Genomic DNA, 18,827 nt, shown 5'->3' with positions numbered 1-18,827 from the left:
TGCAGCAGGACATGATCTGAAATGACAATTGGTTGTATTTTTTATTTTTTTTTAAAAGCAGGATACTTTCATGTCTCAGTGCAAACACAATGTGATTTGTTTATAAATGAGGATGTTTGACACTTAAACATTTCATTTGAACAAAGAGTCTCTAAGTGGAAAAGCGAAGCTCTACGTTGTTTCGCTGCGGTTGGGGGTCAAGCGCAAGAAAAGCAAGACGCATATAATTACTATGCCAACCACCTCTGACACCACGAGAGCAGAACCCAAGAACTTTCTAATCCACCTAAATGTCAAAGCAACGTTCGCAGCCCTCCCTCCATGTGAATCTCCACAGGCTGCCAAAAGGCCAGTGGTTAGTCATCTGTTTACTCCTGCAGCTGCTGGGTGTCATTGGGACTCTGAAGGAGAAATCCCATGATTCTCTCTGCCATTTCTGACAGCTCCCGCCCAGACCACATTAATCAGGGATTGTGGGCGAGCTAGGGGATAGACGGCAGGCATGGATGGCTCCAGCCCAGTACAACTGAACCGAGGGAGAAGATCTGGGCCCAAAGATAACTGAGACGTCCAAACACTGCTGCGCAGCAATGCTGTTGGTTTCATTCATACACACAGAGCTCGTTAAACGAACAATGGGAATGGCTAGTTCTTCTTGTTTCCTGGTGAAATGGAGCTTTAAAATTAACATAATTAAAAATTTGTTGGCTTTAAAGAGGAGTTAAATGAATGCAACCTCTCCCAGTTCTGCAAATTAGTCCCAGAGAAGGAGATTTGTTGCTGAAGATATTTGAGATTGGTCTGAATTGAATTTGTCAAAAGCTGCGTTTCCGACGTTTTAATTATAAAACTCTGCTTTTTCACATCCGCTCTGTTCGCTATGGTGCATTGAAAGTACAATCAGTGATGTGAAAGTTAACAAAAGATTATCTCCAGCGCTAAAAGCTGAAGCGCAAAACTGGAACCTGCTCTCACTTCCAAAATGATGGACAGGATTTTTAATTTTCATGCTGCTCGACAGTGTTTTTATACAGGAGTTACGGCTGCACCATTATGGCTAAAATGAAAATCACAGTCAATTTGTGTAATGCTGAGATCATGGTTATTCATTGTGATAATTCAATAATTATGAGGACTATTTTTCTTTCACTTGCACAGCTTTTATCTCTACTTTCCTGCTAATTTTCTAATCTTTGCGTCAAAATAAGACATTAAATGATCTTCACCTGACTCAGGTGTATGTCCCTCCTAGAAGCAAATTATAAATACAGTCGCCTCACTTGCTGAACATCTACTTGTTGAAGATGCTACAATTTACCGGTGCCCCCATAATGTCTCACATAGTAGATAAAAGCAAGGTTGCTGTGCATAGAAAAGCTTCTCGTCTCCTCTCAGTTAGAGTAGCACAGCATATCACAAAAGCGAGAGACCAAAAATTACTTTAAGGAAAGTAAATTCAAAGTTTCTGATGTCAAATTTACCCAAATAAAAACCAAGAGATTTTTAAATTCATGGGCAGATTTCTGTGAGCAAAGCACAGATTTTAACTGTCAAAATCACAGTCGATCATGTTAATTTAATTGTGGGAAACTACAGTCATGATTGTGATTAATGCACACATAAGGAGCACTCAAAAAATGCTCATTTTCATCTGACTTCAACCTGCATTAATGAATTTTTTGGCGAACAATTAGTAGGCTGAACCTCTTGCAAAGTTTATCTGGCTCATTTGCGAAGAAGAATTTTGATATTTGTTATTCACAGCCATGTTCCTGGCCAGTATTCACTCCTTTGGTCACCACCTTTTCCTGCCAATGAACCAAATCAGTAAATTTTGTCACCCATAAATTAAAAACAACGAGTTCAAGGATGCCAGAGTGCTTCATAGAGCTGCAGCGAACTGCAGAGTGAGGCAGTAATTGTCGAGCCACCTCTTTCACATCACATTGTTTGTGATAACATATTGATTAGTGCAGCTTTAAGTTATTTTAAGGAACACGTTTGGGATTTGTACGGTTGTTATGAATTGGACTTTAAATAGTACAAAACATAATATGTTGCATTTAGCCTCAGACGACATCAGTCAGGGAAGAGATCCATCTCACAGCAGCTCTCACACCCAACACTTTTGTGCCAAACTGTTTACACTTGTAAGATTATGTGCATAATGAGGCTGCATTGTCTCGGCAAAGTGCTGCTTTAATTCTTTGAAGCTGAACAAACTGTCCCTGGCACATTTGGGTAGGGGTGGAGAGATATCAAAGTCACTTTATTGAGATGAAAGAACTGGCCCAAACAGCAATCTGAGACATTAGTCATTCCTTCTTCTCGCTGACAGAAACATGCTCTCAATTTACGAGTCAGGTGCTTCCAGTGATTTCTGCCAGCCTTGTTCCTCCACATCATAAATTCCTCTTTATGCTCACTCATCCCACAGGCAGACCCCTTTTCTTTGGCCCGCCTTGTCAGAGAATTCACCCCATGTTGGCATATTGGATGGCGTCCAGGCTGCCATTAGCAGTTACTGTGTTGCGTATACCATGTAATACACTGTGAAAGAGCACTGAATTTAAATAGACAGCAGTGATTGTGCCCCTAGGTGCACATTTATACTTTTTTACAGGTTTTCTATCGGCACTTTAATTCATTCTTTCTATGGTGTTGACTCTGCAGAGCTCCCACTTACACTGTGTTCATTTTCTCTAAATGCTTCACGTGGAGCCACCGGCTTCCAATCTATGTAATGAAGGTTTAATAGCCAATTGGAACATCCAATATCATTAGCAGCCGGAGTTAGTCTCATCCAAATTTTGCCTTTTTTTGATAACCAGAGGTGCAGCGTTTGATAGGTGGGGTACGTGATTAGTACCTGCTGCTTTAATGTATGTTCTGTATCCTGTGGAGCAGAAAACCACATTTTACCACCTTTCACATTTTAACACAGTGTTTGTTCCGTTTAGGGCTGTAGTCTACTCTTCTACCCATCGATTGGTCATGGGAAAAACAATCTGCAATTTATCAGATGAACTAAATGTTCCATTGAGTACATTCTACCTGCTGGCCTCATTAGCCTAAATGAACTATAAATAAACTTAAAAAGCTAGTGTTTTTTCAGCATATTAAATCATTTTGTACTGAAATGAGAACAGAGTCAAAGCAGACCACTGTGCATCTGCCCATATTCATATGACTTCTGAAAGTAGAACTATATCAGTTGGTCATCCCAGCAATAACCACTGAGGAAATGTAACGCTGACATGTTAGCCTGCTGTTTCTCTAAAGGTCAGCTGATGTGTTTCTTCATGGCCAATACTTGTACAGATTATTAATAGTCAAAAGGATATGTCATATTTTGAGCTGATACACATTTGCAGTAAAATTTAGACCAACGCAAAGGCCAACCCAAAGCTTTGCTGTAATCGTTGTTTATTCATCCTCTAACTATGTTAGTTTAAAAGAGATTTTTTTCAAATTTATTCTTTAGTGTTGAGAGGCTGTTAATCGTAGCGCATAACTAATCAGTCCTGTGGGTGGGATAATGGTTGAGTCCACAGAGTTGTGGTTATAGCTAGAAAGCGGTGGCTGCATAACAACTGATGTTTGACATTCAGAAATAATTTTATCAGGAGTTACTTACATAAAATAATGATACCAATCACTGAAAATACACTGAATATCAAATCTGATAATCATCCATGTTGGTTGTTGAGCTGTGATAAAGTTTACACTGGACTTTTTGCCCATTTGCTTGAACAAAATCCATTCAGACCGATGACTTCTTCGACATGGCGCCAGTTAGTTTGGAGCCGAGTCCTTGAAAACATTCAGTAAATATTGAATAAGTTAGACCTAGCAGTCTTCCTTACATTGGCTGAATTTAAAGATGTGAAACACAGAGGAGTTCATAGGTAGTCTGTTCACCCCTCCACACCAAAAGTAATGGGGTAATCACGCCAGGCTGTTGATGGAGTGCTTCTCTCCTCATGAAAGTAAGGAGTGGTTTCTAGCCAATAGAAGTATGCTGGAGGAGAGCAAATCGACCAACCAGTCGACCTGCAGACTACAGCCCTAGTTCTGTCTCGGCTTTGGTCCAATTAATAAAATCATCCTGTCTATAACTTAATGTCTTCCTCTTCCTGTTTCAATACCTATTTTTATGCAAACACTTTGACCTTGTTTGTCTTTCATTATCCAGCACTTTTCTATATAAATAGTTATTTTGGTTTCTGCAGGGCCACTATTGCTCTGACATTTCATACTACTGGCTTCTTGTCATATTAGTGATGCAGCGATTGAAATTTATTACACCGGACTCGTTGTAAGTCAGAAATAAAAGAACCATTTAAATGTCTAAAATGGAAATGCAGAACTGAGAGAACAGCAGAATTAGAGCACAGCTACTTTGATTATTTTTAAAGAGTAGTGCAGAAAATGATCTCCTGTATCTCTGTCATCTCGTTTGTCTTCTGCAACTTTATTTATTTATTGTAACATTTACTTGCTTACGCTTGATCTGATGGGAGCCCTCTATTTGGTGTCATTTTCTGTGCACCATCCATGGCCTTAAAACTGCTAACACATAACACAGAATTAAAATAGAAGCACTGTTTTCTCTTTGTGTCAACAACTGATGAAGATTATTTTCCGACAGCCGCAATAACATGAAAATATAGATGGACGTTATTTTAGCTGTTCACCACATTGGGTTCATGCATGGACGTGGACGAGATTCCAACAACAATATCAGAGAGGTATATTCACTCAAACAATCACACTGCAGAAAACAACACCACTCAAAATATGTTTGCTTTTCCCATTATGCCCTCTAATGCATACTGACAGATTCTTCTTATTTGCATTGACATTTACGTGTTTGCAATGATTACCAGAGACTGATTGGAGAAGACAGAAAGCATGATTGAGACGGAAATACACTATCAACATAAACAACTAAATTAGCAGGAGAAAACATTAATAAAATTGTTCTCTGGTCTTTGTGTGAAATCCACAATATTTACATAAATACAATCAGCATATTTTTACGGTTGGCTTGAGAATTTCCTTTTCGATGTAAGCAGCTATGCATATAATATGAGTATTGCAAGCCTATAAATGCTTCCCTAAATGCTCTCATAATGACCCCAGGCTCGGTCTGTTCATTGGAGCAATATCAGTCCAGTGACAAGGATATGTTGGTTGTAATAATGCCTGTCAACAACTCAAGCTGGAAATGTCTAGACTCCCATTTTCATCCAAATAATCTGACATTGCTCAGGACCCGACAGCCTGTCTTTGTTTCTTTTTTTTTCTTTTTTTCGTTTTGCCTCTCGTCTGGCCAGGCGATCACCCGGTGGGGAGGTAGGGGGTGTCACTGTGGTAGTTATAGTCTGGACACACCTTCTGCACCAGCTTGTAGTCGGTGCTGTAGAAGGTGATAAAGATGCAGATGACTTTGAAGGGTTTGGAGCACAGCCAGGACACGTGGCTCTGCGTCTGCTCCTGCGGGCAGCTCTGCGATGGGTCGTGGGCACACAGTGAGTTCCTGGTGCCCTTTTCCACCTTCTCGTACTCCACCCTGCAGTTGAACAGCTTGGTGTCTTTGGTCTCTAGGGCTGTCTGCTGCTGCTGCTGCTGCTGCTGGTGGTGATGGTGGTGGAACTGCTGGTGCTGCTGGTGGACCTGGAACTCCACGGCCTTGGTTGGAGGAACAAGCCCCACAGAAACGTTGCCCTGACCGGTTGAGTTGTGCCGGAAGTAGACGCTGAACGTGCCGTTACCATGATCCACGATTTTACCAGTGATGAGCAGGTTCAGCTTCACGGTCTTGATGTTGGAATGGAAGTCGCCCCAACCGAACATCTTCTTGAACTTTCCCGTCTTGACGATGGGCCTTCTTTTTGTCCTTGATCGAGGGTCACGGGCGTTTGATGTATTGTAAAGCCAGTTCCACTGCTCCTGTTTAGAATAAGGGTCCGCCTCGTCATAGTTCAGATCCAGAGAGGTGAAGTTCTCTTTGCCGTAAAGGGTTTGGGACAGCAGACGGCTAATGGAAAAGGCCTTGCTGCTTTCAGTCCAGTAGGTCTTCACTTTGGACTTTGAGCTCTCTCTTAGGTCTGAGCTTGGTGAATCTGCACTGGTGACCTGAAAGAGCAAACAAACAAAATAACCAAGAGTTATAGTATTGAACTGGAAGGTAGTATGAGAGCTCACAGCAGTGCAGCAATTTTGCAAATTGTGCAGTTTGTGGTTGTTTTTGTTTTCATCACGGAAACGGCAGAACCAGAGGCAGAGAGAACTCAAAAATGTGTTGCTGTTGTGTAACTGTTGGCTGAGTCAGTCATACAGGATCTGGTGTATTGATACATTTTTGTTGAATAAAGGGATTTTGTTCAAATAACAGAGTTTTAGGTTTGTTAGTTTCCCCAACGTTTCTCCACATCATGTGTGATTAGTTCTCTTGCTGTCAAAAAACAGACTGGCTGGTCTTAATTTTTTTGGACGATGTAGAAAATTTGTCTGTTAAATATCTTTCCATGCTATAAGAATAAAATGTTGAAATTTTCAAGCGAGTCAGACTCCTCACCACAGAGTTATGTTCATTTAAATTTGACCGTCCTCACAGGAAAACTATAGCCCCAGTTGTCTTCAGAAAGTACCTCAAAACAACATATTTTACAGTCAAGTGACAAATCCTTCAAGGGGTTTGCTGGAATTATGAATCTTGTCTGTCAGGAGCAAGGGAGGAAGTAGTTTATTTTAACCATGACAGCAAAGGTCCCCTACAATTCCCACTTGTCGAAGCAGCAGTTTTAATCCAAATTACAATGGTCTCCTGACCTGTATCCAATCGTTTTTATGCCAAATCCTAAACAAATCTTATTCATAGCCATGTAAGATAAGAAAACAATCATTTTTCAACATTGATGAAGTGCACAGACAAATGCTGTTGCTCTGCAGACTGAGTCATTTTGGAGTGCATGAAGCATCAAGGGAGGGTGAAATTTCATCAAATTTAGCTGAATTGCTCATATTTAGTTGATTTGTGCATGTGTCACATGGAGCAAACTAAACATTTTTTAGAGTTATGTTTTAAATTTGATGATTCTCAAAAGAATATTGTAAGGGCAAAGATTAAAACTAAACACTAAAAAACTAAATATGTCAAAAAGTCAATTGAGACAGAGAAGAATAGTGAATGCATTAAAGGCAGGATATGTAATTAAAACAAATGAACATCTGTCTACACTGTGAATTAATCTTCTAAAGGAGATCCCTGCAGCTGTGGCGGACCAGACCAGTATCACTTGATAATCAAACATGAATTTCAGAATGCATAAATTACATCATCGTCCAGCATTCAGGCTGAATCTAGGAATCAGTGTGGTCTTTATTTAGCGAGGTAAAAAATTTGATGTCTGGACATCAGATGGCTGATTGCAGAGTAGCAACGATTAATCAGTTAATAGAATAGAATAGCTTTATTGTCATCATACATGGGGACATGATGAAAATATAAGTAGCTGCCACTGGATGGAAAACAAGCTAAATTAACAGCAATAAATAAGAACATTGAATGTACATATGAACCAAAACTACATTAAGAATTCCAACACAGTCGTCAACTATGAAATAATTTTCTGACTCTTTTGATAATTTAATTAGACAGTTTGAGTATTTTGTGAGAAATAGAAGTAAAAGTTTTTCATAAATGTGAGTATTTTATGGTTGCTGATAGTAAACTGAATATCTTTGGGTTGTGGACAAAACGAGATATCTTGACTTTGGAAAACACAGATTGATTTTTTTTCACCATTTTCTGACATTTCACAGAACAAAGAGCTAATTAATTATTCCGGAAAATAAACGACTGTGAAAATAGTTGTTAGTCGCAGCCCTAGTGAAAGGTGGATGTGCATGTTTACTTTTATTTAAGAGATAAAATATGCATCATTAGCTTTTACTTTTGTTTTTCATTTTACTTATCCAGTGACAATCATTTCCAATATTCTGTAGCTGCCTTGCAGGGGGACTGTAGAAAATTGAAATTTTAAAACGTTTTCAATCAATGGAATCCTTGTTTTTTGTAGATTTGTCCAAAGTCAACTGTCCATCTGGCAGTAGGTTTCCTTACACATGTTCCTGCAGAGAGCTTCATAGCTAACATCTGTCAATGTGTTTTTGGGAATCCAGCTAACCAACAGATAAGCAGAACCAAAACGAATCCCTCTTGCAGTTACAAGAAAACACAAACAAATACAAGAGCCCTGTCCATCCACAAGCACATTAGCACCTTTAACGGGTTTAATGCTGTGACTAAGTCTCACAGCGTGTGCAACGTCCTAATCAAGATTAAGGGTATTCCTGCCATACATCGAGACGAATGAAGCGCTTCTTCGGTGCAGACGTGATGCAACAGCAGACTATTACCTACTGAATGTGCCCTGAATGGATGATTGATGATTCATTCTGTGTCTCTCCTCTAACAATCACACAGATGAGAGGGCGAAGGTTTCCCGTGCACCCCACAGAGACCCGTGACAGTGATGTCCAAACCGCGGCCGAGCAACGTGACAGCAGATCTATCTGGTCCAAGCGTTTACATTTTGTACCTTCACCCCGCAATCAATATGCTGAAAATAAGGTCCCCTCTCACTCAGAAAGTTCACCAAATGACATTGCAGCACTGTAGGCCAGAGCTTGAGTGGCGCTCTTATAGAGTGTAAACTGTTGCAGGAGCTTGGCGTTTTGTGGCGTTCATTTGATGCACTTGGCTTCAGTGTGGAGGAGTTTGAAAAGATGGCCTCCAGTTGTTTTGAAGAGGCTTCTATGATGAATGACCCGGAGTGAACGGAGCGTTTCTGGCATTGTGATCTTTCTGTCTTTATGAATGGAGCACGTAACCTGAGACTTTTTTTTAAATGTAACATAATTTGCCAAGTCAAATCAAAGCCTTTCTTGCATCCAGAAGAGGTCTGGCCAAAGCTTTGCAGCGTCTTGGTTTTTACTTAAGATAAAAGAAGAGCTGCAAGCCCTTCAGAGCAAAACGTTTGTAGCGACAAGGTGAAGAAAAATATGAATTTCAGCAGTTTCTGTGCGCAGTGGAGCAGTTAAACCGTATTAATGAACACCTCCTTTTGTCTTTCATTGCTGGAAACAAAAGTCTGTCATGTTGCTTCGCTGGTGATGTATTGTAAAAAGATAAAATGAGTGTGAGGATGAGGGAGACTTCCTGTTCAGGATTTATTGGCACCATTACAGTCAAGCATAAAGCTCCTTAGGATGTAAAAGTTCAGTGAAATAGTATCTTATAGACTGTCAGCCAGGGAGCTGTAAAGTCGATTATGACATTACAGTTCAGTCTTCATGCTTGGGCTAAAGAATATTTCAGGCTTGATCTTGTTTCAGATGTTTATTAGGGATTTTCCTACATCGAGGATTTACTGGCGCTCCCCCAAAGAGGTTTTAGGCGTCGTCATCGGAAAATCACCAGCGCCAAAGCTATAATTATTAAAAAATAAAAAAATAAATTAACCACTTTTCTAAATTGATGTTTAATTTACTCAACAGTAATAGACATTTGCATAGATTTCAGGACTCGTTGCCGTCACTTAATCCACTATATAGACAACCCTCAAAAGCTTATTCTGAGGGTGGACAAAACCTCGTTTCTGTTTCTACTTAAAAGTGATGATTGTTGAAATAATACCATTTTACTGGACAACATTGCAGCTAACTTCATAGCTCACTGCGATGATCTCAGATTTTTTTACGAGGTCAAGTATTATGTAAAGGAAAAGCTGTGAACAGATTTGAAACACTTGATCCCATGCCACTTTAATTATTATTTTATTTTAACTGGCTTCCAACACTCGTAAATGAATAAATTGTCTTTAAATAACCTTTGGCCGGTAATCCAAACTGTGAAGCCCATTTATTTTTCATGACTGTTTCTTATCGGACTCGTTAAAAGACTCTAGTCTCTAATGATCACATGGAATATCATTTTGGTGGCTGCAGTAATTACAGATGCTTTTCAGTAACGGAGTTTAAGTCTCCGTGGAATCCCAAAACCAGATCAAGGGATATTAGGGAACTGCTTTGAGCTGGTTTAAGTGCTTGTCAGGCTATTAACTAAAAGTGTGTGTGTAGATTTTGAAGGTGTGGATGTACAGACTGTTTTCCAAATGATTCTGTGCATTTTCAGGACTTTTATACTTTTGTTTTTACTGCATTCGCTGTGTTTATCTAAAAAAAAGCACCATAATTTTCTGCAACTTCATGTTCTGATAATTTCATCAGCGGAGGTGTCGCTGAAGTCCCATTTTTGTGGAAGGGATTTCTTCACAATTTTCTTGTGAGATTATCAGAAATACACAGCACATCCGGAGTGCGCGCCCAGTCATCGTCAGACCTAATTCCTTGTTGTGGAAACTCTGCTCTGTTGTCACCGGCGTTATGTATGGTCCCCAAACTGTGACATGCAATTAGCTTTCATCTAAAGCACCTGACAGTCTCTGGATTAGAGCACTCGGAGGCACATTCACAGAGACCCCACTTCACGGATTAGAGCCCAACCTGTAATCCAGTCCGGGGAGATTAGGGAGATCAGAGGCAGTCCTGACTAAAGCATCGTTTATATCCAGAACACCCCGACTGACTGCACCAACACTCGGAGGGCCAAGATTTACCTCCGCCCGGCTTCAAAAACATGCAAGTGATGCACAAAGAGAGTGAGTGTTAGATGCAAGAATGTGCCTGAAAGAGATACTGCAGAGAGAAAAGCAGAAACTAAGGGAAAGGGGAAAACAAACATGGCAGTTAAAGGTCATCAGCCGCACTTTGATAACTCTGGACTTAACAGATATTAGTTTGTCAATATTGTCTTTTATTAAATATAAAACAGCATCGCCCATAGCTAAAGGTTGAATGTATTTTACACTTTATTACATTTATTATTAGCAGTGAATCATACTCCTTCTTGGTTTGAATATGTTTGACTTGAGAGCAGTTGAACCAAAGAGGAATTGTACATTTCAGACTGTTTGATTTAAATATCTTTCAGTGACCATAAAAGGTAGAACTTTACAGTATTGTTGCATTGGTTTTATACCTACAAAAATGTTTATTTATGATACAAAAGCAAAAATTCAGCAGCACCCAGAAAATATAAAAGTAACATTTTGGTCTGAAAGAGGTTTTCATCCAGTGAGGATAAGCACAGACTGTGAAGCAAAATGAGATTGTATGTAGTTGAAACAAAAACTTTTTTGCCACCATTTTAACACTCAATTAATTAGCAAAGCTGTTTTTCAAGCTCATTAAAGAATGAGCTACATTCCCCCTATGTGATGATAGCTTAAGCATTTTTAACTAAGTAAATGAATTCATGAGAATTGTGATGGGCATTTTCTGACTTTTTATATGTAAAAAAATAACAGTTGATCAAGATAATCCATTGCAGAATGTTCAGTAAGAATAATTGTTACCTCTATGTCTAATATTGACAAACACACCCAACTATCGCTCAGGTGTTTGTGATCTACATGATTTAAAGTCCATCTACTCTAGAGGACCACACCAAGTACCGATGTGTGTTACACACATCGGTACTTGGTGTGAGGCAACAAAGTGTGGACACATGAAAAAATAAAAATAGATAAAAGAAAATATGTACAAAAATATACAAGAACATGTTTACTCTCACAGTCCAAAAAATAAAAGATGTGACCACTTCAGTCATTTACAGTTTATCCAAGAAAGAAACAATCCTCATAAAAATAATTTGTATATTAAGTAAATACATTTGGAAAGCAACAGGACACACAAAAATGATCAGTGGGACAGAAATGATGGTCTTTCACAGGAACGATTCTCTTTCACCGAAACTACTACAGATCGTCTTAACTGTTGATTGATCTGCGGAATATTTTCTCGATTAGTTGTTTGGTCAGTAAAATGGTGAAAAATGGCGATCAGTGTTTTGAAAAACTCAAGATGACAAATGTCTTGTTTTGTCCAGGACATTAAGATATCGAGATTTCTGTCACAAGGGAGTAAAGAAACCAGAAAGTATTCACATGTAGGAAGCTGCACTTCTTCAAATATTCCGATCAATCAGTTTTCAGAATAGCTGATGATTAACTAAACGGTTGACAGCTAATTGATTAATCAATTAATCCCTGAAGCTCCAATAGAAACCAGTGCAGAAAAACAGCAACAGTGTGACCACTGACTTCCATTTATTTCTGTGTAATATCTAGGAATATTTAAGCAGACTGTTAAAAAAGAATATCTGGTGACATTCTGCATTGTTCTTATTGTCAACGTCTCATGACAACCAACAATAAATTGATCCCACTAACAAGTGTTGTGTTATTTATGTGAGTCCTCGATGCCAAAAAGCTGCACTGTTGTCCAAAAACTATTAAAAACACATCAGTGAGCTGCGCTGTCGCACTGCCTGACATGTGTCTTCATTACGGTAAACACACACACTATAGATTATTTTGAGTAAATCCCACACACACACACACACCATCTTGCTGCTGGAAATACTCACCAGAGCACTAAATGTGGAAATGAACACACTGTTGTTTTTTTCTCCCATGGGATTCGTTGACAGAACAGAATTTCTCATCTGTAATCCTTTAAAACTTTATATTAGTCCGACTTATCTTAAGAACATTTTAAAAAGTGCGTTTCAAAAGTCGACTGATAGTTTCCAACTGTACAGAAATGAACAGAAATCAATGGCTCTCGATCCAAACATGAAAAATTTGAAAAAGGTGAACAAAAAATGCTGAGTTGATTCCTGAGGGGCAAAGCTCAGAGTGAAATTTAAAGATCTGAGAAGATAACGGTTAGTAGCACTTTTAAATGTGTGATTTTAGTGTTGCATCTCAGTAAAGTTTGGGGACTCATGCAAGTATCTGTGTAGCTTCTATATTTCCCACAATTTAAACAAATTATCTCTTTGTGAGACTCTTTCTTCCAAGCTCCATTGATGCAGGGTAAAATATGCCTTGATAAAAAAAAAAAACACACACAGAAAGTCATATCAGGCAAAGCCTTGTGCAAATTTAATTTGCGAAATATAGATTAAATGCAGCCTTTCCTTTCAAATATATTCTAACGTATCTCCCAATGATGTCCAGAGGCTTTTATTTCTTGGCTTAGACTTTTTCCAACTTTTCCACCTGCAGTTTGTTACACAGGCGTCTCCCACTCCCCCTTAAAACCCCATTTAACTGTCTGTTAATATTACTCCCTGATTCGGCTAGTGAGGCACAATCCCTCAACAAGATAACACAAACAGCATCGCTATGCAGAAAGTCCTTTAGGAAACGACTCTCAGATTGCCAGATGCAGCGTATAGGCGGGCTGTTGGACAAACTTAAATGCTATCTACTCTTGGCGAGGCTGTGATAAGGCGCAGGCGTCCGCTCTTTGAAACAGGAAGATAAACAACCCCGGCTTCCCTCGGGAGTTCGGAGGATATTCTATGGGCTGGACCCCGGAACAGCAACAACAAATTCCACCTTTAATAGAAGCACCGGAGGAGGCAGATGACTCTGCGGTGGGCTGTACACAAAACCTTGTGAGGTAGAATGAAAGTGTGTGTCAGTTTTCATTTACGTGAATGCTGCGGCTGCTGTGGCTGCTGCGTGGGGAGGATTTGTGAGTGCGACAGTTCTACTTTAACAGAGTGAGAATGGAGCGAGGCCGGGCTGATGGCAGATTTGGGCAACCACTTTGCAATCTTGATTGGATGCTGCGCGTTCAGAGTCAGAAATTAATGGAGTTGTTGTGCCTTAATAGCATTTGTGCATAAATACCACACAGGAAAAAGTTTTGAAAATGAGTTCTGCAGATTTAGTCACTTTTTGAATTTAAAATCTTAAAGTGATGCTCTAATCCAGAGAAGCTTAAAGTGTGAGGAGCTGTTAGAGAGTTAGAATCTGGCTCAAGAACATGAGGCTGTTTGTGGGATCAAACCTGTAACTTCTCAGGTGTGAGACAGTCACTCTCGCCTCCATCTTGCAGCTAAAGCTTCTTTTAATCTAATTTCTGACTTTCAGACTGCGTGAATCATCCACTATAAGATGCAGTTGAAGTTCAAGAAAATATATCAGTGTATGAAATATTACATTTCTGCGTTTGATGGAAATACTCCTCGAGACAGGACTCCTTAGCGTGTTGATTCTGTCTTTTAGAGAATTTTCCGACCAGGCAGTTGGGATATGATTCTCGTCATAGTCATTTATAGTGAATTTAACTTGTCTCGCCTTGTGCGGTCCCCCAGTAGTTGAGCTGATGGATCAACTAAGGGCATTTGACGCCTACTAAGAGTTTAGGTTTATATTCTCCCAGTGATATCAAAGTGTTACCTGAGGGGGGTCAGAGATGATGACAAATCACAAAGTGTGTCAAGACATCACAGGCAGCTGTGGATGGAGCCGAGTCCTATCACTGCAGCACCGCTTTGAGAGGCCAGGGCACAATTATTACCATGACTTCTGAGGAGGATAAATACTGTACGCGGACAGACTGCGGGATATGAGAGGGGGGCAGTTTGAAGAAGAAGGAGGAGGAGGAGGAGGTAGAGATGGGGGGGAAACCTAGCCACCAGTTTTCCAACTTACCCAGAGGAAAAATGCATAATCATATTATTTCACACACGACTTGGTTCAAAGGCGGCCAAAATAAGTTTGTGAGGTTCCCATGGGTCTGTCAATCTGTTGAAGGAGCTGCAGGCGAAAGCTTAGGATGCACTGAGTACGAAACAATTATGATCATCCCATTAAAGCATAGCGAAGCAATTTGGCAGCCCCGGTCTGGAAAAAAAAACACTCCCGTCAAATGATGCTACGAGATCCACTCACCCTGCCATCGTGCTTTTGTACATATAGCTCGCATGCTTAATGATTAATGTTGCTCCTTTTATTCCGACAAAAGCAAAATCCATGTTAGTTAATGTTATTGTTTCTGAAATCGAAGAATCGTTTCTTCAAAGCAGGAAGGGCTCCATAAAGTAAAAAAAAAGGAGGAGGGGGGGGTGAAATGATTAGTGCGCTTAGTCAGCTGTGAAATTGAGTTTATGGTTTTCAAGACGGTGAATTCAATTCGATAATGGGTATTAAGTTGTAGAGAATAATTAATAGTAATTGACTTCTTTCCATCACTATGCAAATTAAACACAGATAACACCACGGGAGCTTTTTAAGGCCAGTCAAGTTTGTGGGGATTAAGTTTATGGAATTTTTGTTGGAGAGAGGAGTGGCTCCTGTTCTGCTTTGATTGCTTTGTTGACAGATTTATCAGTGGGTGAGGGGTTACTGTCTCTTCGAGGATTAAAGGAATTGGGTTGTCACAAACTGTCAAGGCATTGAGTTAGGAGCATTCTGGTATGTTTGTCATAATGGGCTCAGGCTGTTCGCCGCCGTACTGTCAAATATATTCTTATTGAGCCGCATCTGTAAATGGGAGAAAGACGGAGGAAATCCGAAGGAAGGATTGAATGGATAGTGCTGAGGGAGAAATATCCAGCGGGACTGTGTGCGGGTGGATTTGTCAAGATGCAGATTTGGATTGGGAAAGCTTGTGTTTACGTTGACATCTGTTAATTCAGTAAGATTATAATGAATCTAAGCATAGATATGTATGAAATCTGGTTTGTGGACGTTAAATTGATCAACGCAAGACCTACAATCATACGTTTAACTGTACATTATGGCTGGAAAAAGAAAAAAGGCTTAAAAATGTCATTCTTAAACAGCGACGTTATCTTAAAGTGATAAATATGTGCATGTTTCTACACAGAAATCCTTCATTTACCTGAAACTGACTGGTCAATGTGTCTGTTTATGAACGTTCCTGCTGCTAGATGAGCGCCAACATTAATCACAGAAAACACAGAGATATAAAACGATGGGAAAATGCAAAAAAAAAAAAAGGTCAAATCAGAATGACATTTAACTCACCAGAGAGATGAGTGACAGCAGCACAGCAGCAGTCCTCAGACATGTGGTCTTCATGCCTCTTTGTGGCGCGTCTCCCCTCATGTCAAACTGTCCTTGATCTTCTCAGCCGCAACAAAAAAGAAAAAAAAAGAAAAGAAACCTCCCTCTGATTGAGTCGTTATCAGCTGCCGAACTTGAGGAGAAACAAGGAGTGAGGCGGTCCGGAGACGAGGGAGCAGAGATGAATGTTCCCAGGCTCATTCAGAAAGGGTCAGATGCCTGCTGGGGAAACGCTGCGAGTAACTACTGGGCTGTTATTGTGTCGCAAGGTTCGCAGACGCTGTGGTGAGAACTGAGGTGTTTGTACATCTGAGTGTCAGTGTGGAAGGATGTTTTATATAGCGTGGATCAGAGAGAGAGAGAGAGAGAGAGAGTGGGGGAGAAGGATATAGAGAGAGAAATAGACTGACTGAAGAAGGGGGAGGGAGAGAGGAGAAAAGGGGGAGCAGAGAGGGAGGTTCACATTATGGACTTTTGAGGAGCAACTTTTCTTTTAACATCATCAAGCGCTGACATCTAGTGGCAGTCAGCTGCAGTGGCTTCTTTTTTTTTTACTGTAACCATCGGTAAACACAGGCAAACTTTAATCCTCTTTATGTCTCTGATGTGTTTTTTTTGTACAATCAGGTGTTAAATACAGAATTTAACGTTGTTACTACCAAGATATTGTTATTATGAGGAGCTGTTTCCAACAGCAGCCCATTCTCCTCATGTTTATGCATTTTTCATCACTAGTATAACATAAAAAAAATAAGGTTATTCAGATTTTTACACCAAATAACAAAGCTAATGTATTCAGCTTTTTCTAGAATTAGGTTTAGATGTTTCTTTAGTTTACTGTATTTAAATAATGCCAGCAAAAGTACAGAATGCAAATCCTCAGTACACAGTTCATTGAGCATTTTCGAGCATAGCTAGGAGTTGGATTTGCTGTACGAAAAATGCCATGCATTAAAGGTACACTTTAGTGTTTCAATATTGTTTAGCCTGCACTTTCACAAAGTTTAGGACTTGTGGGAGCCAAGAAAAAGAAAAAAAGATGAGATTGGAGCAACAGATATCTTGATCTTTAATCTACAGTATGGGTCAGACTCTAAAATCATTAGATCCAGTAAAGCAGCTTGATAGCATCTGTGCCGACACTCCCGTCCGGGAAATGCCCACGCCTGTCAAATTCAATGCCACCAGTTTGTAGTGCAGGTTTACTGGTAAAAATCTGGAGTCTTCTCTTAAACTGAGAATGCAAAACATCAGGACTGAACATGTCAAATTATTAATTCTACATCTACTTTCAAAGGAAACCTTAAATTAATGGATAAACTCATCTGGTGGCCATATGTGCGTTGATACAGCTGTTACTGTTATTTAGCCTCATGTTCATACTTTTAAAGTACAGGGTGTCCCAAAAATATTGACATAATTTCGAAGGCCAATCATTTTGGCAATTCTTGTTGAAATAACCTCAAATGTTCACAGAATGTATAGAAACAGATCAAGATTTTATATTTAATGTTTTATTTTTGTTCTGTTTTCAGGTTGAGCCATGCTGTTCACTCCCAAAGACAAGTCTTTTTGCGTCTTGGAATATGCTTGCACAGTCACCCAAGACTGTGCAGCGTGACTTCAATGCAAAATTTGGAAAAACTTCACCAACTGGCAAGCAAATTTGGACTTGGTACCAAAAACTTAAAGAGGAAGGCTGCTTATGCAGGGCTAAAGGATCTGGTAGACCATCATCAACATCAGCATATTCCACTTTTTGGGCGTGAACAGCATGGCTCAACCTGAAAACCGAACAAAAATAAAACATTAAATATAACATCTTCATCTGTTTCTATACATTCTGTGAAAATCTGAGGTTATTTCAACAAGAATTGCTAAAACTATTGGCCTGCAAAATGATGTCAATTTTTTTGGGACACCCTGTATTTCCAGTGGAAGTGATAGGCAATCTATCCACAGTCCTTGTTCTGAATTTAAAGTAATCACACAAATGTTGTATTTACAGTCTGCAGTAGAGGATGGACAATAACAAAAGAGGCAATTTTGGACTAAGAACATACTAACTTTGGAAAATCCTTAGCTGACTTAATTAACTCGGGCTGCAGAAGCTCAGAACCTTTAGATAAACGTTTTACATGATTGGTTATCTGTATTTTGTCTCCTGTTACTAACACCTCTGTGAGGAAAATCCGTTTTTGTTGTGTCTGGTATGTTTTATAATCCCAGTGATTATGAAACCGCTCACTGCTACCACTCCTCTAAGCCCATCCCTCAACTAGATGGCCTTACAGCTTTACGTGCTCGTAAAAAATTCTTCCAGATTCTGTGCAGAAACTAAGGAACAAACAGTCCTCAACATAAAAATGTGCACAATACTGCGCCCTCATTGGCTGCTGCTTCCAGGGTGAGCCAACTGTTAACGCTAAAATGTCTCAGCAGTGAACAAAGCTCACCAAATGTTCTGCTGTTGGCTGAAAAAGTGAACATAAGAATCTTCATGCACTCCTAGCATCAGAAGAACTGAACACCCACAGTAACAGAAAAATCTTTAACAGTAATATAGCCACTAATGTGGCTAGGATTATTTTTTGCCTTGATTGTACACCCACAGGTCTTTGTAAACTCTGTGGGTCGCTGTGCTCTCATGTCACCCGTTACGCTTCAGGGAAACCCAAACCCAGTCAGTGTTTACGCCTGTTTGCGTCTTTCTTGTCTTGGCCACATATATTGCATTTTAACACAGCTGAATTCCCTGTAAATCTGTTTGTAAATCTGTTTTCATTTGTATATTTTTCTGTTTTCAGA

At 39.7% G+C, this 18,827-nt stretch overlaps 1 protein-coding gene across 1 annotated transcript; it reads right to left on the bottom strand.

Moving 5' to 3' along the window:
• Positions 1-17: 17 nt before the first annotated feature.
• Positions 18-16,404, bottom strand: LOC110956003 (neurexophilin-1). Its single transcript, XM_022201221.2, has 2 exons — positions 15,981-16,404; positions 18-6,141 (listed from the first exon to the last, which is right to left on the bottom strand). The coding sequence occupies exons 1-2, from the start codon at positions 16,059-16,061 to the stop codon at positions 5,344-5,346; spliced, it is 879 nt and encodes a 292-aa protein (XP_022056913.1). The 5' UTR covers positions 16,062-16,404; the 3' UTR covers positions 18-5,343.
• Between the last annotated feature and the right edge of the window lie 2,423 nt (positions 16,405-18,827).

The sequence above is a fragment of the Acanthochromis polyacanthus genome, chromosome 12, assembly GCF_021347895.1.
Source record: "Acanthochromis polyacanthus isolate Apoly-LR-REF ecotype Palm Island chromosome 12, KAUST_Apoly_ChrSc, whole genome shotgun sequence".
NCBI lineage: Eukaryota > Metazoa > Chordata > Actinopteri > Pomacentridae > Acanthochromis > Acanthochromis polyacanthus.
The sequence above is the reverse complement of the archived record's forward strand: the minus strand, read 5'-3'. Positions and strand labels throughout refer to the sequence as shown.

What these genes read in the sequence shown, in the direction of transcription:
- LOC110956003 (XM_022201221.2), bottom strand. Translation starts at nt 16,061, where the DNA reads ATGAGGGGAGACGCGCCACAAAGAGGCATGAAGACCACATGTCTGAGG. An exon ending in TGCTGTCACTCATCTCTCTG is followed by an intron (nt 6,142 to 15,980) that starts GTGAGTTAAATG and finishes TTGCTCTTTCAG; the next exon opens with GTCACCAGTGCAGATTCACC.